Source organism: Dasypus novemcinctus, chromosome 7 (genome assembly GCF_030445035.2).
Source record: "Dasypus novemcinctus isolate mDasNov1 chromosome 7, mDasNov1.1.hap2, whole genome shotgun sequence".
In the NCBI taxonomy this organism is placed as follows: Eukaryota; Metazoa; Chordata; class Mammalia; order Cingulata; family Dasypodidae; genus Dasypus; species Dasypus novemcinctus.
The window spans coordinates 88,998,414-89,025,218 of NC_080679.1; the positions used below are offsets into that span (position 1 = coordinate 88,998,414).

General features: G+C 38.7%; 1 protein-coding gene across 14 annotated transcripts in view; it reads left to right on the forward strand.

The window, feature by feature from the left end:
- The window catches only part of RBMS1 (RNA binding motif single stranded interacting protein 1), a 225,903-nt gene extending 200,805 nt beyond the window's left edge, over positions 1-25,098 (forward strand). For 5 of the 14 annotated variants that reach the window (XM_058300786.2, XM_058300787.2, XM_058300797.2 and 2 more), the window contains exons 7-15: positions 11,575-11,690; positions 12,592-12,641; positions 12,770-12,863; positions 15,304-15,351; positions 16,235-16,285; positions 19,129-19,239; positions 20,305-20,385; positions 21,522-21,606; positions 22,448-22,801. In XM_058300786.2, coding sequence (XP_058156769.1) covers positions 11,575-11,690; positions 12,592-12,641; positions 12,770-12,863; positions 15,304-15,351; positions 16,235-16,285; positions 19,129-19,239; positions 20,305-20,385; positions 21,522-21,599 — 629 coding nt within the window. In that variant the 3' untranslated portion in view covers positions 21,600-21,606; positions 22,448-22,801. Of the gene's footprint in view, positions 1-11,574; positions 11,691-12,591; positions 12,642-12,769; positions 12,864-15,303; positions 15,352-16,234; positions 16,286-19,128; positions 19,240-20,304; positions 20,386-21,521; positions 21,607-22,447 lie in introns of all 14 variants that reach the window. The other 9 variants (XM_058300789.2, XM_058300792.2, XM_058300791.2 and 6 more) reach the window with 7 other exon arrangements.
- Positions 25,099-26,805: the final 1,707 nt, after the last annotated feature.

Below are 26,805 nucleotides of genomic sequence, written 5' to 3' on the forward strand. Positions count from 1 at the left end.
TTGACTTCTTTGGAGACAATGTAGGGGAATTATAAAGAGGTTTCTCAGTAACTCCTTAATTATGTTGCTTCATAAAAATTCCATCACAGGGAAATAGTATGGCGGCCATTTCCTACACAGTGAATGTTAGAAACAAGGGATGGGAAATTTTAGTTATGTAGAACTTATGTCCAAATGAGGAGACTTCTAGAAGGCAAAAACACTAACACATGGTCAGGATTCAGGGGCTTGTCTAAAAATGTTCTTCCAGTACCTCCCTGGTGGGGAGTAGAGTCTCTGAGAAGACTTGTGCATGTTGCATGTTAGCTGGAATGCTCCTTAGCTGGAATGCTCCTTAGCTGAAAACAACTCTGGCACCTTGTTTGCCGGGCTCATACCGTCTCGCTTCTGTGGGAAACACCCCCAGGTAGACCAAGGCTGACAGCGTGCGTTCAGTGCTACAGGAGACGCCGTGATCACCCATCTCTCTGGACCTCTCCATGACATTAATGAAGTCTGAATAAGTCCCTAAGTGCTAAGGGCAGAGTGTTTTAAAAACTTGTCCAGTCACTAGGTGTGAGACCCACTTAGATTCCCAGTACCAAGTTGGCGTCATCCCGCTGCATCCCCAGAGCTTTAGCTTTGTCACTGAGGACCTGCAGTGAAGTGCATACCCGACTGCTGGCAGACTCCGTCTGAAGACTCCAGCTTGTTTTACATCTGGTTTCTGTTTTACTCTGACTTTTCAGGTTGGGTATGTGCCCAGCCAGGCTTGGAAACCACTCTCACCCACATTTAATAACTCTCTGTGTACAGGTGATATTATTAGGGCATTGTGTTATGCCAGAAGGCACAAAATACAATGTGTAAAGGGAAAGTTATGACTCTAGTAAAAGACCTGGAGATTTTTCAGAGGTTTTTATTGCCCATTTTGTTCCCTTAATGTTTGTCTTAAGCATCGTGGCTCTGTAAAAACAGATTATTTTGGCAGCTCAAGAACAAATGAAGTACTCAAAGACTGGTACGATGCTCCCAGTACCTTGAGGACAGTGCAGTCATAACTTCGGGAGTGTAGTCTGCTCACGGCTCCCTCACCCGGTGTGTACAATAGAAGGGTCTGACTGTGTGGTTTAGATGCACCCTCCAAGGGCCCTACTCTCCAGGAATCACTGCCATGAAAACGAAAGTGCCCTGACAGTCTTAAGTGACTGTGGAGCGAGGGCTGTTTTGCATATCCAGAATTCTATGTGATTCTTCACCAAGGAGGGAAAGTCTAGTTTGTTAAAAAGGAACAAAGGATCACAATGGAAGTTGTCACTATTTTAGCCCCAAATGCTTTAAGTGCCATGCCAGGCTTGTGTTGGAGCTGCCTTTAGGCCACGGAATCACCATCGAGCACACCCAGCCTACAGCCGCTCCCACCCCCAAATCAAGGTTTTACTCTCTCTCACTACCAGTTCTTCCAGGGAGGAGCAATAAATAGTGGAGTAAGATTTTATTAAAAGGATTTCGGATGGAAGATGTGGGTATTGCTGTGAAATAGTTTTCTAAAAGGCATTTGCCAGTAATTTCATCCTTAACTATATCTTGAACATTTCTCCATGCTACTTAAAACCAAGGCAGGAACCCGGGCCAGCTCATTAAATCTCTCATAAGCAAATCCAGTGGAAAAGAAGGCTAGTCCCTAAAAATGTTTATAACTCCTGAACCAAACGTCCTTCCCCTGAGAATTTAGCGTAAGGAAATAATTCAAAAGTGAGAAAAGGAACCAAAATTTTAAAATTTACACTTCTGATATAATAATAGTAATAATAGCTAATATTTGCAGGACTGTTCTAAGTACTTTATATGTTAATAGTAACATTCCTTTGAAGTAGGTGCTGTTATTATCCCTGTTTCACAGATGATGTAGCCTGAGACACAGAATAGCTTATCTGGAATCAGTAGCTAGTAAATGGCAGAGCTGAATTTCCAAGCCAGAGAGAGTGATCTAGAACCCATGTTCTAACCACTATTCTCTGTGGCCACCAATGAAGCTGAGCCCACTGCAATTAAGTATAAGTAAACCACACACAGAAATGTCGGTACAGTGTTCATTATAATAATATAAAAAGAAACTATTCATGACCCCTTTTTCCAGTAGAACATTATATAACCATTCAAATTAATTTTTAAAAGAAGATTCTGTAGCAACATAGAGGAAGGTCCACATTGCAAAGGGCAGAAGAAAGCAAAACTGCCTGTCATAACAAATGTGAAAAGTTAATGTATATACATAGATTTGGAGAAGGAGTAAATATAGAATATTAAAATATTTATGTTGGGGTTTTGTTTTCTATTTAACATGACTTTAATATTTTTGTTAAATCATTATTTTACTGGTACTTAACTCTTTGGTGGGTTGGGAAGTGAAGTGAGGGAGACTTCAGTAAGAATAAAAACCAAACCAAGCAGAAACCAAGCTAACACATGAATACATCACAAATATTACAGGCGCTGGAAACACAGCGTAAGGGTAAGGGAGGCAGGAAAGACCAAAATGCAACAAAACGTGTGGAGAAAGAGCTTCTGTGTAGTGAAGATGATGCATAGGACAGCAGAAAATGGTTAGAAACAAAGAGGGGATTAGGCAGAGAGGGATGGAATACACACACACTAAAGACAATACATTTTGATCCTTAGGTTGATATTTTTCAAAGACCCCCAGATACATCTTTGCTATAGAATACATAGCGTGTTATTAGTTGAGGAATTTCGAAAGTAGCCAACATTACCAGAAAGAAAGCTAATTACAGTTGCTGAGTGGACTAGTTTTCCATGACTGATGGAAAAGCTTCTATCAAGGGCAGTTTACATTTTACTGTATGTTGATTAGGATAAATATGGCATAAGTAGAAAACTGGGAGTTTGGAAGTAACAGTTTTTCCAGCTGTTATTGTTGTCACTCTCTGACTGGAAAAAACCTGGAGAAGACCTTATTTCGAACCCAGCCAGGGAAAGGTCCATTGAGAAACTGGATTAGATTATCAAGGAGGGTTTCCAGGAGATCGAATCGGGAGGGCTACAGTGGTTAGTCTAAGCAGGCATTTCAGAGGTTATTTTTAGTATGAATACCAAGGAAAGACATTTGAGCCTAAGTTGCTGTAGAATTTGAACTTCAGAAGACGGGTAAGGAAAACACTCGGTAGGGACGTGCAGTAAGCATCAAGGGCATCACCAGATAGCTGATAGTCTCTTAGGAGGGATTGTCAGTGGTGCCAGAAAATTGGGCATTTGTAAAAGATCACACCATTCTCAGAGCCCCATTAAGGACACTTTGGAGAATCTAGTAATGTAATTACCTTAGATGACTCTTAAGAGGTTCCAAAATATATTAGATCAGTGTTTGCATTTGTGCTTTTGCCCAGAACTTTTAACAAATGCTCAAGGTCAGCCAGACCTTTGGAGGAGACACGTTTTCTTGTTGGTTCCAATTAAGAAGAAAATACCTTTTCTGTCTTGAGTAATAAGGAAGAGAATCTGACCTGAGACATTTCACAAGACATCTGGGGTGTGCCTTTACAAACCCTAAGATTCGTGATTAATTAAGGGAAGATTTAGTCTACAGTGCTCTGCATATTTAGCAAAATCAGTTGATTATGTGTAATTTCATACTATTTTTACCTAACTTTTTAGTACAGGAATATATCTTAAATCACAAAGAACTCTTTGCAGTTGTTTTGCACAAGAAGCTAGGAGTTGCTAATCTAGAAAAGTGACCATGTAGAAGCTATGGGTTGACTGTTACACTCTAGTCTTTTTAAGTTAATATATCCAAATTTACCTATTGCTCATAGTCATACTACTAGTATGCAGGACACTTCTTTTCTACACGCCAGTCCTCCTCAATCTCTCCCTTTTATAAAACAGTTTACAGAGGCCATTTGAAGTGGCCAATCTCTAGAACAAGCTAACATCACATAGACTCCTGATTCTTCAACCTGGAGCCCCAAAAGCAAATGAGGGATTCCCCGCTGGTTTGGCATAAAATATGGGAGATGCCAATCACATGAGGATCTCTCGTTTTGTAACAGGCTCAGCCACACTGAAAAATTAAGCGCCACAACACAGATCTGGGTGTTTTGTTTGTTTTTCTCTCCAAAAATCATTTCAGCATCATGAAAAGGTCACATACGCGTCTGTTACAGTAAACGAGGTCCTTTGTCACCTGAAATACCTAGAAAGTTCTTAAAAATACCTTTATATAATTTTCTTTCCTGGAGTACCTGGTATGTTGTCTTGTAGTAGATATCAGGAACTTAAAGGAATAGCAGATTGTCTTAAGGTTACCCAAGTACAGGGAGCAGCAGTTGTAAAACGAAATACAGCTCTTTCTGCATCAGAAGTATTTTTCTTTCTGGGTGGCATTTTTATTAAAAACAAGCATCTCTTAAAACACTGTTCCATCCCACAATGGGTTTTCAGAAGATCGGGTACACTCTCATCCCCATTTGATTGCCAATCCCATGATGGCAAGGACCTATTTTATCTATCACTGTATCCCAACGTCTTTACACTGTACCTGGCACATGGCAGGCACTCATTAAATTTTTTTGACTTATAAATAGGCCAAAGAGATTTTATAATAGACAAAAGAAACTGTTTAAATTTTATGTTGTGTACTGAAAAAGAAAAACGAAATTGGAGGAATCACACTACCTGACTTCAAAACATACTATAAAGCTACGGTGGTGAAAACAGCATGGTATTGGCATAAGGAGAGACATATAGACCAATGGAATCGAATTGAAAGCTCTGATATAGAACCTCACATATACAACCACATAATATTCGATAAAGCCACCAAACCCTCTCAACTGGGAGAGAGTGGCCTATTCAACAAATGGTGTCTGGAGAACTGGATAGCCATATGTAGAAGAATGAAAGAGGATTACCATCTCACACCTTATACAAAGATTAACTCAAGATGGATCAAAGACCTAAATATAAGAGCCAAGACCATAAAAACCTTAGAAAGCAGTGTAGGGAAACATCTACAGGACCTTGTAATAGGTAATGGATTTATGAATTTCTCACCAAAAGCACGAGCAGCAAAAGAACTAATAGATAAATGGGACTTCCTCAAAATTAAAGCCTTCTGCACCTCAAAGGAGTTTGTCAAGAAAATAAAAAGGGAGCCCACACAGTGGGAGAAAATATTTGGCAATCATATAACTGATAAGAAACTTATAACTTGCATATATAAAGAACTCCTATATCTTGAAAATAAAAAGATAAACAACCCATTTAAAAAATGGGAAAAAGACTTAAACAGACACTTCTCCGAAGAAGAAATACAAATGGCAAGAAAGCACATGAAAAAATGTTCCAAATCTCTAGCTATCAGGGAAATGCAAATCAAAACCACAATGAGATACCATCTTACACCCATAAGATTGGCAGCTATGAAAAAAACAGAAGAATACAAGTGCTGGAGAGGATGTGAAGGAAGGGGAACACTCATCCACTGCTGGTGGGAATGCAGAAGGATCCAACCATTCTGGAGAACAGTATGGCGGTTTCTCAAAAAACTAGCCATAGATTTGCCATATGACCCAGCAATACCACTGCTGGGAATATACCCAGCAGAACTGAAAACAAGAACACAAACCAATATATGTACACCAATGTTCATAGCAGCATTGTTCACTATTGCCAAAAGTTGGAATCAACCCAAATGCCCATCAACAGATGAGTGGATCAATAAAATGTGGTATATACACACAATGGAATACTACTCGGCTGTAAGAACAAACACACTACAAACACATGTGATAACATGGATGAATCTTGAGAACCTTATGTTGAGTGAAGCAACCCAGACATTGAAGGACAAATACTACATGACCTCAATGATATGAAATAAACAAGCTGCCCTAGATAGCAAGAGACTGAACGATAGGCTTGCAGGAAATCGGAGGGTGGAGGAAGGATATGAGCCGATGTCTGCAGGGGTGGAATTTAAGACGAGATGGTGGTAAGTATGAACACAAAGAAGAGATAAAAGGGGGGCAAGGGGTTGCCTTTGCTTGGGGCTTTGCGGGTTTGAGGGTGGCTGGGGAGGGACGGATGGGTAACGTTGCCCAAAAGTGGGGGGAGGGAGGGGTAGCATACGAACCAGGAGAGGGTCAGGTGTTGGTGGAGAGTAAAATGCCGAGAAAATCATATCAAAATATAATAAAGAGGGTTACCTGTTTAGAATGCTCGGAGGGGAGGGTCTGATGCAGGACGGGCTCCTGGGGAATGTCTAAATGCTCATTCTGCCAGAGTGGGTGACACCATGGGGTAGAAACCCAAGTAGTGAGAGTGGGGGTGGACCCACATCCTGGGGAGGACTAATGCCATCCAATAGAGGGAACTGTATCCCTCGAGAGAAAGGGTGGCTCCCAGGGCATTGGGGCAGTTGAGCAAGTTAGGCCCTGAACACTATTCCATCTATCTCTGGAAGTGGCTCCTCAGGAAACGGAGGTTGGCTATCACTGAGGGCACCAAGGTGGAAGGGAAAATGGACGTTAAATGTGTGGAACCAAAGTAAATGGGGGGTAAGAGAGGAGTTTCTTGAGAGTACACAAAGATGGATATAAAACATGTAATATTACACCGTAACATATAGGAAATGACAGACTGATAATGTAAACCATAATGTAAAACATGGGATAACTAAAAATGTAAAGAACTGTGTATCCTAAAGTATGCACCATAATGTAAGCACAGATATCACCTTGTTAGAAAGCTAATGTCTCAGACTCTGTACATCACTTTAAGTAAATATGATATGAATAGGGCGTAAGAGTATCACTGTGGAAGGGAAAAGGTTTTCTGGTGGATGTGTGGGAGTGCTGTATATTATATATATACATTGCTGTGGTCTAGGACTCCTGTGAAGAAAAGCTGAATAATTGGGGGGGGGGGGGAAGAAAAAAATAGGATGTGGAATTTTTTCAAGTCAACATTCTTTATCTAAGTTCTTTATCTATCCTTTAAACTCATCGCTATATGCCATTCCCTAGTAAGGGACCATGACATTATATTGGGCTTCAAATTTCGGGGAGTTCTGGATCACAGAGTGTTTCAACAATGGCAATGGAGGGATACTGGTATGGGATACCAATGACAGGTGATATATGACTGACAGGGAGCTGTACAGAACATATGTCCAGGGTGCATGGTAATGTTTGGATATACTCATAGTGGCAACAATTAAAAACCACAGTAGGGGGGGTACTGGGTTCCTGGCCAGTGGTGCTCTGTCGTGGTCCCTAGGGGAGCAGCGACAGTCTCCCAGGTACAGTGGTGGGGACCGGGAGGGAGTGAGGGTTCAACAGTGAGCCCCAGATGCTAATGACTATGCTTGTGAGCTGATAAACCCAAAATAAGAACAAGGCCTAGAGCAACTTTGTGCCTGGGAATTTCCTTCTGTCAGCCTTCATGTTACTCAAATGTGGCCAGTCTCGAAGCCAGACTCAGCATGTAAATGCAATGCCTTCCCCCCAGCGCGGGACATGACACCCGGGGATGAGCCTCCCTGGCAACGAGGGACCACTATCAACTACCAACTGAAGATGCAACTGGAAAATGACCTTATACGGAAGGTTCAATGCGGATCAGCAGAATATCCATGTCTACATAAAATACCATGACTTTAAAATGCTGTTTGACCTAAAGTAAGGGGGAAATGGAAAGGAGAAATGAGTTTATATGGCTACGAGTTTCTAAAAAAGAGTCTGGAGGCTGGCAGAAGGTTTGCCCTCATGCACAACTGAGCAGAGTCAGAGAGACAGATAAAGCAGATACAACCCCCAGATATTGGTTCCTTTGAGGGCTAAAGAGACCCATGGGAGTTATGGTCATGGCCGATGGGGTTAACTACCAGGGCAGATGGCCCCTCTTTGGAAATGGTGTTTATGTGTGATGAATCTGGACTCAGATGGGATCTCCCTTCATAAGACTTTCATGCTAATGTGCTGGAGGTGCAGTTAATGTTGGGGTTTAAGATATATTTAGGGGATTTGAATCTCTGGACTGACAATGTGATAGCCAGATCCTGAGCCTCAACAGACTCCAGCACCTACAATCTGATTTATTGGACTTACCACACTCAGCTAAGATGGAGTTGAAGAAGGACAACCACCACACCATGGAGCCTAGAGTGATTACAACTGAAAATGGGAGGATTGCATCCAGCATCCAGGTGGAATCTGACCCTCCTCTTGACATAGAGGTGCAATGGACACAACCAATCCAATGTCCACATAGAAGAGGTGGCATTGGATTGGGAAAAGTGGACATAATGGACAAAGGGTATGGGGAAAGGCAGGAAGAGATGAGAGGTGGAGGCGTCTTCGGGACATGGAGCTGCCCTGGATGGTGCTTCAGAGGTAATCACCGGACATTGTAAATCCTCACAGGGCCCACTTGATGGAATAGAGGAGAGTATGGGCCATGATGTGAACCAATGTATATGAGGTGCAGAGGTGCCCAAAGATGTACTTACCAAATCCAATGGATGTGTCATGATGATGGGAACGAGTGTTGTTGGGGGGGGGAGAAGGGGGGGGTGGGGTTGAATGGGACCTCACATATATATTTTTAATGTAATATTATTACAAAGTCAATAAAAAATAAAAAAATTTAAAAAAAAAAATTTTATGTTGTGACACATGGAACACTAGGGCACTTAACTCCTTTGAAACGAGTAACCTGCAACTACCTAAAAATGTACCATTTTCTCCTGGCTACAATTCTTTAAAATAAGAAACTTCCTAAGATACATGGGACACCTGCCAGTATACAGACTTTTAACTACTTACTGTTTTTGCTTTTAAAAGGGAAGAATCATGCGTTAAGTATAATTAGTTTTTGAAAAATTAAGCTACATCCTGTGCCATTTGTTCCTTTTCAAATGATAAATTTACAAACATGTCATTGCTCGCTTGCTCTTTACCTCATCATTATACGTTTTTGGCAGTCTCTGTCATCACCTGGGATTTCTTTTTCTTTGACAGGGCAAGGAATAGATGAATGAAAATGTGTTGGAATCCCCTTATCCACAGATAGGGACAGTTGGCCTCTTGGCAAATGTTGGGCTTCTTCCACTTGCCAGGGTCTTGCTGCTTAACCATTTTCATTCCATACTTGTGTTTGGGCAATCTTTAGAGAACTTCCCAAATGAGTCCAGCCTGGAGATGACGCTTAATGGGGGAAAATGGTTTGTGTCATGTGCTGAGCCAAGTAAGCGCTCTTTAAGAAGATTAAATTCCAGTCCAGGAGCTAATCTTTATAAATCCTTTAGATAAAAATTGTCTCCTTGCAGTGAAGACCTACATGGTGCTAGTGCTAAGAGTTTATACCCACTCTCACCCTACAGGTTTATGTAGAGGCAAAGCCCTATTAACCTCAAATATCTTTGGAGAAAGACATTTCTAGGTCTGTGGAGAGTGAGATCTTGCTTCTCTGGGTTCTTCATCTGCCCTCAGAAGTCAAGCTGAGGCCCCACTGCCCCAGTAGACAGAACCCACAGCCCCTCCCAGACGTGCACACATGTATGCTTACGGACAGCGCCAGGAAATGAGTTTCAGTTGGAAGTTTAAGCAGCATTTATTTTGGTTGCCTGTGAAGGCAAGGGTGACTAGTAACTTGGGGAAATTCCAAGTGTAAAATAAGTTCTTATTCCAATGGGAGAGGCTGGCCTTTATCCCTTTCTTCTACTTGGATGCTGTATTCTCTGGGCTGTAGGCCCAAGTGTCCATCTGCCCTTAAATGACCCAGTTGAAGAATTAAAAGCTTCATCAGTCATGAGAAATCTCTCTTGCTTCACTATGTCCCTTTTCTCTTGCTTTATATTGCATCTGTGATTGTTGGTAAAGGTAGACATTTTTAAGTCACTACCTTTGTTTGAAAAGACAAAGATTATGTAATTCACCTAGTCTAGGACTCCACCCCAGGCCATCTTCCACCACCCATTTTGCTTCAAATGGTAGTTTTTTTTGTCCAGGAAAAGCAAGGGGGTGTCAGAGTCACAAGGTTAACAGAGGCCTCTTTGTGCACAATAGGACTGTGCCTCGTGGATATTCTCAGCGGACACCTAACATTTTGGCTCTTGCCTCCTTGTACCCCATAGTACAGTTGCCATTTGGAAGAGTTCACATTCCAACCCATCTCTCCAGAGTGGTTCACACCAGGGCGAGGAGAGAGGAGTGCCAAATAACCGCCTAGACTGCTCACTGAGAAGGAATTGCAGTTGGGTTTTTTGTTCTGTTTTGGCTTTTTGGCAGAGAAGTGTTGAGAGGCACTATTGCTACAAACCTGTCATTAGTGGGTGGGTAATAGTGATATAAAATAAGAGATGAATTAGGATAATAAGAGGCAAAGGATGAAGGAGTAAATTTTCCACAAGTAATATTTTTCTTTTCATGGTTATTTAACTTTGAAACAGAACTTGAAAGTAGTAATCATGGTTCTCTAGTAGACAAAGGACAGAATGTAGGAACCAGACAGGAAGGTGTGATTGCCTTTATTACATTAACTAGAAACATTCAGAAAAATGTACAATATTAAGGAATACACTGCTATTTCCATTATAGTAAAAAAAAAGTGTCATGGATGGGTGGCTTATGCCATCTTTTTTTAAAAATGTGTGGTGGATATATATATGTACATGTAATATATATAATATACATATAGTTTTGTTTTTCTGTGTTGTTTCTTGGGCTCTTTGGATCATTTTGTAGAGTAGATATTTAGTAAAGCAGCACCAAGTATGATGATTAGATGTGCAGAAAAAAACTATAAGTAGGGTGGGCAGGTATTTTTTTAGCTTTTATCACAATAGCTCAATTTAACACTGTATCCCAAACATAAATAATTTAGACCTATTTACATTCACCCATTGGTTCAACCGTGATGTAATAAGTACCTCCAACTTGCCAGACACTTAGGCACTGGGTGTACGGTGGTGTAGGAAACAAACATCGTCACTGCCACCGTGCGGCTTACACTCTAGTGGACAAAACAGACACCAACAGATAATCACACTTGCAAGTCATTGTAAATGCTCTGAATAAGATGCAAGGTGGTATGAAAGGCATAAGCAGGGACTTTCTTTCTGTCGGAGGGATGGGGATGTGGGTATGGTGAAGGCTTCCCAGACAAAGTATAATGGGAAGCTACAGGAGCATTTTTTAAGTGAGGGAGGTGGGATGGTTCAGTCCTATTTACATTGGCTGCTGTATAGTAGTAGAATCAGAAAGGGCCCAGAATGAACAGTGAGATATCTATACTTTAAACAGAACAAAAATGAATCAAAGATTCCTTTCCTTCCTCAGAATAGCTCTCTAAATGTTTTTATTGCACTCTGTTTTGGAAATAATAGCTACTATTTTGTATTGTATTTTTCAGTGAATAATTTTATAAATGTCTAAGTTATCTTTCACCTTAAAGCATTTGTCAATTCCCTTATAGCACTAGCACTGCTATTAGAAAAGAAATTCAATTATATTTTTGTCACCTGCATGACATATAATTTTGGTTTCATTTTATTTTTCCCTGTTTATTCAGCACCTACAGAACCTTTGTTGTGTAAGTTTGCAGACGGAGGACAGAAGAAGAGACAGAACCCAAATAAATACATCCCTAATGGAAGACCATGGCATAGAGAAGGAGAGGTGAGACTTGTAAGTCCTTTCTTGAACCTTTAGCGTGGGTGTCTAATCATGAAAGCTTATATGAATGGTTACACAGAAGGGTTCTTGGCTTGGCTGCCATACTTCTGAAAGTGGTGCCAGGATTAAACCTTCCAGCTGGCACTTTATAATCCAAGTGATGTCAAATTAAACTCTTTCCAATATATATGTTGCTAAAGGAGTATTGATTCTCCAGATAGACAGGTACATGGTGGAAACAACTGTGTTGACTAGATAGCTACATGGAAAGTTTTAAAAAAGCATTTTAAATCACTAAAAGAAATACACAAGCACAGTGTTTTGTTATCTTTTTTATGCCATGGTTTCTTAGAAGGATCAACATTCACAATTAGAAAATCTTATAAATAATGTTATTAAACTAATAAACAATATATTGCCTTTGAGGTTTTTCCTTAATTCTTTTGAATAGTTTCTTTCAAAATAACCCTCAATTCCTTAATAAAAAATGTTGTACCTCCATACCCTATATTTATTTTCAATGCATTGTTATTTTTAAAAATAATATATAAGTTGAGAATGCCTAGAGAAGCACTATCCAGTAGAAATGTTCTAGAATCTGTACTGTCAAAAATAGTCACCAGTCCCATGTGACTATCGATCAATTGAAATGTACGCTACTATGCTGGAAGGTCTGAATTTTAAATTTAAATTTAAATAGCTACTTGTGGCTAATGGCTACCGTATAGGACAGTGCAGATCTAGAGCTTAATTCTAATATTGAGTTTATAATTAGGTTTGACTAGCATAAAATCCCAATTTTATAAAATGCTATTAAATTATCACTGCTTTATGTTGCCATGACTCTAAGAAGTGGAATTTTTAAATTGTTCTTTTCTAAATGAATGTTTATATTTCTTTCTCTTTCTTACAGGCTGGAATGACACTTACTTATGACCCAACTACAGCTGCTATTCAGAATGGGTATGTCATTAAGATAAATCCATAATGGCTTGAGGGAAAATGTGCAGGTGGAAAATATCAGACTTTTTTTTCCAGGAATTATTCTATTTTAAAGGGTTTTTTAATAAAGCCTTTTGTGTTTGTTCTAGATTTTATCCTTCACCATACAGTATTGCTACAAATCGAATGATCACTCAAACTTCTATTACACCCTATATTGCATCTCCTGTATCTGCCTACCAGGTTTGTACCCTCAGGATTCACCAACAGTATGGCATCTTGCAGACTATGAATCTCTGCTACATTTTTATGCCTTAAAATTTTGTACATTTATAATGAAATGTGAGTCAAATACCATGCAACTTGGATACCCAATTTAGAATACGCTGCAGTTGTATTTGACATGGTGATTTACTTTTATGTATAGCAGAATATAAAGCAAGGAAAGTGATTTTCAATTATCAGCCCTTGGAATCACAGCATTTTGGAAATAGGATGAACCAACTCCTTTCTCTCCAGTGGGCCCTTCTTTTGGACATGTGTCCCAGAAATTGAATACTTACAGTTGCCATTAGAAAACATATGGAGTAGGGGAGGGGGGCACACTCTTGACTTTGTTCATTGGTCAGGAGGAACTGACAAAGAGCACATAAACATGCTAATAAACAAAGATGTATGTCTACTAGATAATTTTAAATAATGCAGTGAAACTTTGAAGCCAATAGAAGAGGTCACTCCCTGTTTAGGTTATTTTATGAGGCGGCTTTACCTTAAAATAAATCCCAACTTGGAAACAAAATCCCAGTAAGCCCCTTGTCATAAGACTGATTTGGGTTTATTGCAGGGTTAGCTCCTCTCTCCTCACACCCAGCGGTATATATACATTCCTCCTCTTGTGTTTGAGAGTGCCTCTAATGGGGATATTGCCTTGGCCCAGACATGAACTTTCTAATGGGGTTCAATTACAGACATAGGGAAGTATAGTTCTCTTTTGTTGACTGTTGTGATCCTGTGTGACTAACGTATTCTTTGAATTAGATGTTGTAGTCCTGGATTTCTGGGGGTTAGGGGACTACATGTCTAATCCAATAGCTGTGTTATTTAACTTGGTAAGCCTCAGTTTCCTCATCTGTAAAATGGGGATAATAATAGTCTCTATCTCATAAGCTTGTTACAAAAATTAAACGAGATTATCTATATAAAGACCTTAGCACAGTACCTGGCACATCATTAGCAATCAGTAAATGCTAGCCATGATTATATCATCATTAATATGCAGGATTAGCTGACTGATAATAAAAGTATATTTCATTATAGTTTTTATAATCAGTTGGGCAACGTAAGCTATATAAAGTTGGTTCTGTCTAAAGATATATAAGCGACTTTAAATAATGAAAGAAGTGATTAAATGCATAATTTAGATTCTTGAAATCCACTCCACAAGGGAACAAATTTTCTATCCTCTGATTTCAGAGACTAATCTAAAAATTATAACTGAAGTCTTAAAGTAGTATTCACAGCCTCCCTCAGCTTTTAGGTTCTTTTTTCCTCTTTTCCCTAATTTGTTACTAGTTATTCTTTTCTTTTTTACTGTCTGCATTATATTAGCTGTCCTGGTGCTTGAATCTGTTGGGCATAGAATTGACACATCTAATGCCTCTTTAACAGTGTACTTAAGAATTAGTTCTTCCTTTTCCTTACTTTCATAAGACTCATGGGATCTCCTCCAGTGCATTTTTCCCTAATAAACATTTCCTGTGTCAGATATTGAAACAGTAGTCTTCTTTCATATACTATCTGTCATTTGTGTCTATCCCTAAAAATAGGAACAAGTAAGCATATTCTTAGGCAAATTGAAACATCTCCCTCTTTCTGTAAAAGCAGTATACGTTTCGGCTACAGCATCATTTCATAGAATCAGAAATTAGGAGGTCAGTGTCAGTAATATATTTGACATGACTTAACTGGAAACAACATACCAGGTCCCCTCATTTCCTCTCCTTGGCATTCTGTACTTCCCTAAGGTAATGTGGAAGTTCATTCCATTTGCCTGACACTCAGTACCATAGCCTCTGAGATTTTGATTCTTAACCCTATAAATCCAGTGGCCTCATAGGGTCACTAGTGGTCTTTAAGTGGTTTGTGATCTCGTTAAATTATTTCCAAAATGTTGCTTGTATGTGCACAGTTATTTAGGAAAAGAAAGTCTTTCATCAGGTTTTCAAAGGGAGCCATAACCCAAAAGATGTTCCTTACCAATGGCAAGGAATTTATAGGACATAGATTATTATTCCCATTTTATAACTAGGGAAAATTGAGGAATAGAAATTGACAGCAGCTGATTTGCTGCTTAAGAAGGAAACTTGGATTAGCTGTCATAGCTCCCTAACCCTGTGATGCTATAAACTGTTATTAAGGCCACTGACGCATACAAAAAGCGTGGGGGCATCCAGCCCACATCAGGCTCTGCAAGGAGCTGCTCACCTCCCTGTGATTTCTCCAGTGAGGGCCCTGCACTCCTGGTGGAGTAGGCCTCTCTCCACTAAACCACCATATGCTTATGCAGTTGGATTTGAGAAATTGACATCTGCAAGAAACCACTAATACCCCAATGGGGAAAGGCTGCAGTCCAGATAACTGAAATGTTAACAAGGCAGAAGCACTTAACTTTGGTCTGCCTTAGGTGGCAAAGGAAACCAGAGAAAACAAGTATCGGGGCTCTGCTATCAAGGTAAATCACAATACATTCTTCCCCCATGACTCTTCCCCATATCCTCTCTATAGAACCTCTGAATTTAACAATAGGGAATAAGATATTAGAGGGTTTTAATGATAAGAATTAGAAACTGAAATGTATATTAAAATATTATAACCTCTGGAAACCTCTGGGCATCTGGACTAAGTTTTTCTCTTGAGTGGCAGACTGCACGTGCTCTCTGTGCTGCCACAGAACCGGACTCTTGCATCTTACTTTCTCAATCCAGAGTCTACTGAGTGGATGCCCTTTTGACCATAGATGTCAAGATCTAGTTACTGAACTTTAATTTCCTAAATCTGAATTTTGGATTTTTATTTTCCACACTAACTATGTATAAATTGTCGACAATCAGACAAGATTTCTCAAACTTCTTATCCTGGGTATCAAAAAAGGGATTGAATTTGGTTATTCTTAATAAATTAGCACATATTTTAAGGATTCATTTCTAATAAGATGTGCTGGAATCAATCCTCATACATCTGTAGTTCTAAAGCATCCAGTTCACACCTTGATTGTAACACTTTTCACTCTTTGAGTTATGTGTTTATCTCCCTTGTTTAAAGTAAATTACTTGAGGATGGGGCCCATGTCTTATTCATCTTTTTTCTCTTTAGTTGCCTAATATTTGGTTAATATTTCTTGAGTGGGCAAATGGAAATTGGTTCTAAATAATCATTTCATCCCATTCAGTGTGACCAGTTCGCCAAACACTCTGCCTTAATCTTTTTAATCATTGGTAGTATTGTTTCCTTATTTTCCTTCTGTAGATCTTTAACATGATTAAAAAGAATTCTAGAGAAATAGGTAAGCATTTCAATGGAAATCAATATTTCTTTCAAACGCCTCCTTTTTCTAGGTGCAAAGTCCTTCCTGGATGCAACCTCAGCCGTATATTCTACAGCACCCCGTAAGTCTCTCACCTTTCTGGCTTTATGGTTTTGCAAGTAGGCTGTTTATGTGTATCTTCTGGGTTAAAACCATTTGCCAAAGATGGTATATAGGATTTGAGAAATTTTAAGCATGGAATATGAGAATGTAAAGTTCATTGTAAAACTTCCACTCACCCTTGTCATAAAGCAAATTGGTAGATATTAAGCAAAATTTGTAATCTGTAAGAATTTAACTAGAACATAATTGAGGCAGGGTACCATTTTCTTACCCACACCAGTTCTGTAGGAAATCATTCAATTGAGTGACTAAATCTTTAACAGTACTAGGGATAAAATGACTCTCCCTTTTTTTTTTTATTATGCTTAATGCCAACATAAAATGTTTAAAATAGAGCTAAAGAATTTCCATCCCTGTTACTTACTCTTTCCAGGGAAATTATAAATTCTTAAGTAGTAACATCTTCTTTGGTGATCAACAGATGTGCTCTCTTCAGTCACAGGAGCATTTGTTGTGCTTATGGTTACATTTTTTTTAAATTGAGTGATTTAAGTTTTATTCAGCTTAATATATCATGTATTTAATGTGTCTTTTCAAAGATGCATGAAATCTAGTTTGTTGTATTAATCTAAAAAGGGGTTTAGAAAGTTGAAAATTTGAGGGTTGAGAACAAAGTCACAAACAGGCCTGCGTGCTTGAGGGCTGTGCATTTGGCCCTACGTTTTCTAGTAACCAGTGCAAAATGGGAATCCAGAGAAGCAGCACAGTTCACAGTATTTATAAGATAAAAACAGATCAGTTGATTAGGGAAAAATACACTGTTCTTTGCATTAAGATGAGATAGGAGTTTTTCACAGGATGCCCAAAGAGAACACCACCGTGTGCTGTAAGACTGTGTATATGGAAACAGGAGCAGCAAGTTCTGAACAGGAAGTTGCCGAGATGACTTTTAAGAAGTAGATAAAGCATGCTTAAGTGATAGCACAGTAGAAAAACACTGGGAAGATGTGTATGAATGTGTAAGTATATTTGTATGTAGGAGTATGTGTCTGTGTGTATATATACATACACCCACATGCACACGTCCACAACACTACATGTCTGTTTTTATACATCTGCTAATTCACACATACCAGCCCCTGGTATTTTATGCTCCCCTCTTTTGGCATGCTGGATATCAGCCTATTTCTTATTTGGGGATTTCCTAATAATTTTAAATACTACAAATGGTACAGAGGAATGAAAAAAACAAGGAGGAAACTCTTTGAGCATTCTGGGCATTTGAGTCATTTCCACATTACCATATGCTTTTTGATTATGCACATTAAAAAGAAAAAAGATGCTTTTATGAAATGTATTGACAGGAAATATCTCTGGCACACATATATATCTTTCGTCTTTCTTTTTCTTCTTTTTTTTTTTCCTAGAAAGACTGCAATATCTCAGTTTAAAATCTTTGCAGAACCATTAGGAATGTGTTCAGAAGGTTTTGATTTGAGGATTCACTTTCCTTTCCGCACACCTGCAGCTCGAAATAAAGCATTTGTACACCTACCTCTGTCCTTGACTTTGTATCTAAATATCAATAAATGATAGCCTATTTAAGGGATAGATCAGGTACAGTGATAACCAAAAATATACTTTAGTATTTGTAGGATGTTTTGAAATAATTGCCATTCTCAGGTGATTGGGCAAAGTCAGAGGAATGGTATAGTCCATAAGAATATTATGTGGAAAAAAAATTAGGGACAATTCAAAAGTCTAGAAATAGAAAAAGAGTTAATTAAATTTTGGTTTATTAAAAATAATTTTTTAAAAAAATGATTATTATGAAGGTTATGTGGTAAGTTAGGTAAATGTTTCTAATAGAACCTTAAGTTCAAAGCAAAACCCCAGGATCTGTAATTGTTTATATACTCATGCAACTATATAAAACTAGGCAGATGATAAAATCTAGGCATTGGTATCCTCAGTTAGTACATCTCTAATACAGCCACTGTTACGTAAAGTGAAGGTAAAAGGAGAGATGTTTATTACAGGGATATCTGTGAGGTGAGTGCCAAGAAATAATTTTCCCTAACGCTTTTATGAAAGTCTCAGGAAAAGCAATCTACAGGTGGTCGTATTAGAGGGCTAGGCTATAGGGTGATTATTTTTTCCCCTCTTTTCATTTTCTTAACTATATTTCATTTGATTTTTAATGACTAAGAATTTTTCAAATAAAATTTAAAATTCTGAAATTGAATTATTAATCCTATCTGAATCAGAGCCTCCTCTGGCACCAAAATGCACCTTAACATTCTAAAAAAACACTGGTGGATTGCTGAAGAATGTCATCTTGATCCTAACGGCCTAATCTTGAACAGCTGATTATCTCAACAGAATGTTTTTAAACAAAACACTAGATTTATAATATTCAGTATAGTATATTTTTCTGGTTATATTAGATCCCAGCTATTTGCTTTGTTTAAATTTTTAATAAAGCATTTGTAGAATCCATTTTATAAGCCAACCAAAAATTTTAGTTTGGGTTTCTGATTGTAGCCCCTCCTGTTGGCCCAGCTTCCTTTGCAGTCAAGTAAAGTGAAGGTAGAGGGAGAGATAGTTTAATACAGGAATTTCTGTGAGGTGAGTGCCAAGATATAATTTCCCCTAATCCTCTTCCAAAAGTCTCAGGAAAAGCAATCTAGAAGAAGATACTTAGGAAATTGTTTATGCTGCCATTTGGGAGTTTGAGAGCATGGTTGTTTTTGTTTCACATTCCTCAACAAACTAAAATATTTCTTTTACAAAAGCTAATTACAGAATCTGAACTCTCTCCTTCAGTTTGTCTGACGTTGCTCTTGTGTCCGACCCCTCCAGGGTGCCGTGTTAACTCCCTCGATGGAGCACACCATGTCACTACAGCCCACATCTATGATCAGCCCTCTGGCCCAACAGATGAGTCATCTGTCACTAGGCAGCACCGGAACAGTAGGTGGCAAATACCATGTGTCTAGGCGAACAGAGAAGAGTAAATTAATACAGCTGTATTTTCCTTATCAAATTTCAGGCCCTATGATGATAAAGAGTATGCCTGAGCTCCTCTTACCTCCACATTGCGTTCCACATAGTAAATACTCAGATATTTCTTGATTGGTGCATTGAAAATCTTTCTTCTTGGTACCTGTCCTTTACCAAACTATTGCAGCCTCACCACACATGACCACATCAGGCCCTTAGAACCAGTGTCATTCATGACACTCTGGCAGACCTACCCTGTGTTAAAGGCAGGGAATTCTTCTTCACCTACTTATTTCTTCTTTTATGGAATTTGGGAGCACAGAATCACAATCTTATTGGCTCATTTCCCCAAAGTCAAGGATTCTTGGTTGTGTATTGCAATTAGCTGGTAACAGACAAGCATCCAGCACTGATTTGCCTAGCACTTAAATGGTCAAAATATTTTAATTCAGCCCATGTGTATGGTGGCTTGACAGAGTTAGTGGATTTTCTCCTCTTATGCTCAAAACCAGGAGCAGCTTCTTTTAAATGCTAAGCAACACATGACCAATGAGATTGCCTAGAAAGCTCTCCTGCCTTTGAGAAAGAATGACTGTCAGCATCAGGAAAGCAAGGCTCCATTTCCTATTCTGCAGTGATCTGTTAAAGACCCAATAAGTCATTTACTCTCAGGTCTCCCATTTCTAGAAGCAATACTATAGCCAGATACAAACTCTAATAAGGAGAGATCTTCTAAAATAACACATTAGTAGTACCAAATTATTGAGGATAAAAAACCCTAATAATCTTCTTAATGTGCTTTTTTGTTGGGAAATTCAGCAAAAAGTGGAATTTTTAGTTTGACACATTGAAAAAATAGAAAACATTCACTTTGCCTTCCATATAGCATAGTTAGGTACACTAAGTTTTGAGGTCACCTGTTTAAATTTCTTCTTTGAGATTTCCAGATACTTCATAGCCCATCTCAAAATTCCCCAAGTACACAGGATTTGGCATGCCTTGTCATTACCAGTCTGACCTCATTCTTCTTTTCAGTACATGCCTGCAACGTCAGCTATGCAAGGAGCCTATTTGCCACAGTACACGCATGTGCAAACAACGGCGGTTCCTGTTGAGGTTGGTACAGACCATCCAGTGGTCATTTTGGCAATTAGTAATGTTGGAAATGAGTAAATCAAATAAAGCTCAAAACCCAAACAGAAGTCACTTGGATAAAGAAATAAGTGGAGAATATATCTAAAATATTATTTTCAACTATGACACATAATTATTCTCTGCCTGTGTATTATGGCCATACCCCCAAGACTCACAGAAGTATCTTCCAAGCTTAGAGCACATTTCATACCTCTTCAAGGCTCTAGCTTTAGCTTATCTCCTGTAAAATGGTTCGTACAGGCAAATTTAGAAAATCTGAAATTTTCAATCTTTGTACTGAATACTGTATCAATAATTACAAAAATTAATTCAAATTAAAATAATGGGGATGAAGAACAAACCGTATCTATTTTTATAGAGGCTGTTAGAATAGCTAAAAAACTTTCTTGTTATGAATGATGAGTTTGATGTATGGACAGAAAGCAGAGCATTTTTCCTACAGAGTAACCATTAAAGACCAAGTAAATTCGTCAGCCCTGTCCCAGTTCCAGGAAGGGCCATAGGACTATAATTGTTGTTCTGTATTTCTTTCTGGTTTTGTATTGGCTTCTGATTGATTTAAATTTGTGCAGTTGTTTGACAACCACAGATGCCAGAATCCTCAATCCCTTATCTGCAATTTTGAAATCCAAAAAATTCTGAAAATAAAAATTCTCTTTGTAACTCCTTTAGTGAAAAACCTGGCCTAACAATGTAAAACAAAATCCCATTCACTGTGAATATTCAGGCCTTTCAATTTGAAACAATTAATGTGCTTATGAGATGCTGCCACAGACCCCAGTATGATAGTATATGATATGCAGCATATGCATAACATATTTCAGATTCTGATGGTGGGAAGTTCTGAATTCCAAGTCTCATCTGGCCTCAAGGGTTTAGGATAGGAGGTTTGTTTGATAAATTTCGCCTAATAAGGATAGACAAGTTATGAAAGTTAGGATGGGAAGGTTTTGGGGTCTTCCACACATTTCAACTGCTTAGGGAATTGACTTTCAAGAGTCCTTGTTTTAAGGTAGATGCTGTTGTGCCCAGTCAGACCTAGGTAGCCAAGTTGGACTTCATTGCTAATATGACTCATCTGTTCTACTTTGTTGTAGGAGGCAAGTGGTCAGCAGCAGGTGGCTGTAGAGACATCTAATGATCATTCTCCATATACCTTTCAACCCAATAAGTAACTGTGAGGTATGTGGGAAAGGTCTCCATACTACTTGATTTAAATCAAGGAAATTCTATGGTCCTTTTACAAAAATGGTATAGAGTAACTCAGATTTGTTACCCAAACTGGCTTTGTCACCCTGCTTTAATCATGGCCAAGGAAATCAATGATATTAAAATATTAAAATCAGTGATTTTTGTGGCTTTTCAGGTTAATAATTGTCTCAAGAAAGCCTTATATTGAAGTCAAATATATATTTACTCTTGACCCCCCAAAATCTGTACCACATCAAAAAATATCAGGTACCAAAATTGTTCTATTGGATATATACTATATTATATTGCTTTAATAACTTACAAACTGAAGAAAGTATAGTATACAATGTTGCTTAATCTATCATTATAAGATTAGCAATATCTTGCCTCTGAGTTTGTTAGTACCCTTAGATTAAGAGGTTGTTCTTTCAGCTCTCCCTTCATCCACAAGTCTCAGAACTTTTTATTTTACCAGACAGATTGCTGTAAAATAACCATTTGGGGCTTAAGATATCCTAGGTTCTGGGTTGCCCTGGCCACAATATATACTGTTGATTTCATAAGGTTACCCTTAATCTTCAGAGACTTACATGCAGTTGGCTCTGGTTAACTTTGAGAAGAAAGTACTTAACAGGTCTAGATTGGAAAAGCAGACTTGAGCATAGAAAATGACCCTCATTTCTAGAATTTGCTTGTATTAGTCTACAAGTATTCCCACCGGTATTGAGCATGGCCTTTTCAAACACATATCTTTAAAATAAAAGGTTGAACAGCTCCGTGGTATATTATACAAGCTCTACAAAATCAATTGTCTTTTCTCTTCTTCTTCCAGATGTACAGAAAGGTGTTCTTACATGAAGAAGGGTGTGAAGGCTGAACAATCATGGATTTTTCTGATCAATTGTGCTTTAGGAAATTATTGACAGTTTTGCACAGGTTCTTGAAAACGTTATTTATAATGAAATCAACTAAAACTATTTTTGCTATAAGTTCTATAAGGTGCATAAAACCCTTAAATTCATCTAGTAGCTGTTCCCCCGAACAGGTTTATTTTAGTAAAAAAAAAACAAAAACAAAAAAAACAAAAAAAAACACAAAAACAAAACAAAAGATTTTTATCAAATGTTATGATGCAAAAAAAAAAAGAGAGAAAAAAGAAAACTTCAATTTTCTGGGTATGCACAAAGACCATGAAGACTTACCCAAGTGCATGACCAGATTTTTGTGGTTTCTTTCATTTTGTGTTTTAATTTGTGTTTTTTTAAGCTGTATGAGATGGGCTTACTGAAGTTGAACTAGTCTGACTTCACCCACGGTGTTCTGTGCTTGCAGTGCGAGTGTTGCTGTATTCAGTGTTGCTGTCAGTGTCTCTTTCCTTAGCTCTCCGTTTCCTTTCAATGTAGTATAAAGTGTCTTATCCTTTTCTATGAATTCCAATTTGCCTTAAATCTTTTGATGCTGTAGCTGTTTCAGTAAAAGTTAGTTCAAACTAATGATGTAGAATGCTTTGACCAAATGAGCTGGTCTATTATGCCTTGTAAAACAGCAGCATAGGGCTTTTAAAAGGTAGTCAATAAAAGTTGCTGAAATTTTGGCTTTTTAAAATATGTAGTAGGTGTTTTTAATGATTTTTCACATAATGTGTAAGGTAGTGAAATGCAAGAAGGGAAAAATGTTTTGTGTGAAACACATTTTCTGACTGGGGAACTTTTAATAGGGTAAATTGTTTGTAAGGCTGTATGCCAACAGTTTCCTCTGATAGTTTGACTGATTTAGGATATCTGCTGTATGATGCAATGTAAAGTCTTTTTTGCCTTTTTTCAGGAAAAAAAAACCTAACTTGATGTTCTAGATTTAGTGTAGGTAGCATTGGGAATGGGGGTGGGGGCGGGGGAGGGGAGTCACTGAATGTTTTGTCCTTCCTTTATACTAATGATAGTGCTTTAGAGTGAGAATTATGCCTGAGATCTGGCAAACCGAATTTTTTTTTAATGTTGCTATTGCAACTAAATGGCAAAAGCTGAAAGTAAGGATTTATCTTCAAACATAAGCTGAGATGTGAATAGAAGCAAAATGATTGGCTACTAGCTCTCTTTCTCTCTCTCTCTCTTCCTTTCTCTCTCTCTCTCTCTATTAGGTAAATTTTAAAAAATAAAAATGACTTGGCACTTTTAAAGGTAACTTCACCAAAGACCGAAGAGCCAGTAACCAGTAGCTCCAACTTGTCTCAGCATCACATCTTCTGTGCTCTTTATTTTTGCCGGACCAGTTTGCGGTTAGGAGAATGTGCCTTTTTTGTACCTTTGCATTTAGGTTTTATAATTTTAATTGATGTATGGACACACACAAACAAAAAAGCATGAAGGAAGATTTGGATCCAAGCAGTGCCACACTTTACATCATCACTACAAGTGTTAAGTGTAAAGAAAAACCAATTTTGAAACTATGAAATTCCTGATTCATAAATACACAGTTATTTCTACTTTTAGTACATATAAGATAATCCACTGTTATTAAAGCTCTTTTATTAAGACAATTGCATACGTTTTAAAAGCAATGGTAAATTAAGTTGTCTTCCAAAACTGTGTACTTGTCTGGTCAACTGTGTATGATCAGTTATCTACCTCAGAGTCTATTTTCTTTTGTGCTGGGACAGGTTGCTGGCCCTCCCTGTTTCCACAGACCAAATCCTCCTAGCTCAGGAGCTAGGGCTAAGCAGTTACTTCTTTCGAGTATTTTTTAGTTCTTAAATTTTATGCTTGTATTTGATTATAGATGTCAGTGACATTTCATAGTTTCAAAAGTCCTTGCTGCTCTGAGAAGTGTAGATCTAGTGAAAATTACATAGTCATAAGAGAAATGTGTTTTTGTTTTTGTTTTTGTTTCCTTTTTTAAAGTTGTGGTATTATTGGTTCTATGCTCCCTGGAATATTACTGCTTTGTCAAAGTCCAGACTGAACGCAGCACCCTCCCTGTACCTAGTACATTTATAAACCTGGGTTGCTCACTACTTGATATTTTTGCATTAGTTAAGACAGAAATTTGATAGCTCAGTTAGAGGGGAGGGAAAATCTGCTGCTAGAAATGTCTGAACTAAGTGCCATACTCGTCTGGGTAAGATTTGGGAAACATAACCTCTGTACATAAAAAAGAAACCAGTTAAACATCACATAGTAGACAGCCATTAAATTATAAAAAATTAATTTATGAAGAAAGACCTTTTGTACAGATTGAAAAAAAAAGATTTTCATAGAGATATCTATATGATCAAGAGAGTTAATTTTTTATTTTTGTTTTACTAGTGCCACAAACTTGCCAGTGGTAACTTATTTGTCCGGTTCAAGATAACTCTGTAGTTTTGTTTCCTAGGACTTGTTGTTAAACGCCAAAAGACATTTTTGAACTGTACATTTGATCAGATTGTTAGCTTTTTCTGTTTTATTTCTTTTGAGAACCTTTGAATAAAAAACATCTGAAATTTTACGTTTCCTGTCAAATTTTTTTAAATAGATTAAATGTATACCAGAATTTTATTTTTTGTCTTTCTTCAGCTCAATTGATTGGTCTGAAAGTAAGTTGACAATGATGTCAGATTCAATATGTACTCAAAATACATTTTCTTAAAATGAATTAGAAGAAGCCTTTCCACCCCTTATCACTGGTTATTTAAATCCATGTACACTGACCAAGGACATCAACTACCGGTTCACCACATTTCATCTCAGCAAAAGTCCAGCAAAAATTGGTCTATTCTTATGGACCAATGAACCAGACCCCTTTCCTTCCTCCTTCCTACTGCTATGATTTTGATTGTTCCATTGCTTGTCAAGGCTGTCACCTGAACAGAAGGGTCCCCTATCCCTGGTATGCACATGGGTAGGAAGGTCAAGATGATCTTAACAGTGGCCTTGTTTAGCTGTTCCCAATAAGGAACTTCTGTCCAGCAGTCATGGAGAACTACTCTATCTCGTTGACCTGCTTCATTGGAGGGAAGCATTTGGTACAGGAAGTGGACTCCTTTTACCCGAAGTGGATTAAGGGTTTTAGTGCAATTGTACAGTATTTTTTTGCTTCCCAGTGGCTGTCATTGGTGGTGTAAGGAGTAAGCAAGAAAAATATTCACTATGCTCCATTCCTGTTTGCCTCATATGACAGAGACCAAAGACAGTAAAGAGACACTGTTCTGCCTGCTAGGCACTTCAGGATTAGTTAATCTTGTTCTCTTATTTAAGAAAGCTTATGTTGCTAGAGTCCTGGGTTACCAACCTGGCCACATTATATAAAACTATTTTCTGTACTATTCTATTGAAAGACTTCCTCAGGAGCTCCTCTTCTATATGAAAAAACTGATTCACCTGTTCTTTTCAGAGAAAGCTTGTAGCTCACATGTTAATAAGGAATTGTGGCTCCCTTGGGAATAAATCCCACCCTGCTAAAAGGCTGTGGCTGCTCAGATCATCTGGAGTTAAGATTTCCTTCCTATCTGAGCTGTGCTGAGACCCACCAACCAAGGCAGAACTGAGTTGGAGAGGGGAGAAGGTATGGCAGTCGCTCCCTGCTGTGCATGCCTCACCTGCGTTGGCCAGGATGAGGTAGACCAGGGAGCGTCCTGGGAGCCGCGTTCCCACTGCACGTCGCTGTCGCTGTTGTCCATGGCCTCCTAGATCATGGTGCTAGATGTGCCCACTGGACCTGAGTTCCGCAAATTCTGGTTAAAAATTCACTGGTGGAGGCAACCGCCTCCCAGCCTGAGTGGGGTCTCATTCAGTGTTAAGATCTGACTGATGATATCTTCGGTCCACTAGGGTAGCCAAAAAGGAAAGGAAAAGATCCAGTAACACTGAGGAAAAGGTGGACCAGTCCCAAACCTGCCCCGAGCCTCTTCCACACAGCCTTCGAAGATGTAAAGTAGGGAAGAAAGGGAGAAGTTGGATGGAGCTCCGGGTTTCAGAAAAGCCAGGCTGTTTCTTCCCCTGAAATACCGAAGTGATGAAACAACCACCCATCAATCAATACGGAAAACCGCGGTCGCGGCGCGCGGGCCCCGCGGGAGGCGGTCAAGTGCGGCTCCGGGCTGACGGGGGCGCTCGCGAGCCCCAGCAGGCGGCTCTTGGCGCGGCCGAGGGGCGCGCTGCGGGCGCCTGTTGGTGGTGGGAGGAATTCCACGAGGCGATGGAATTTCAGTCCTGT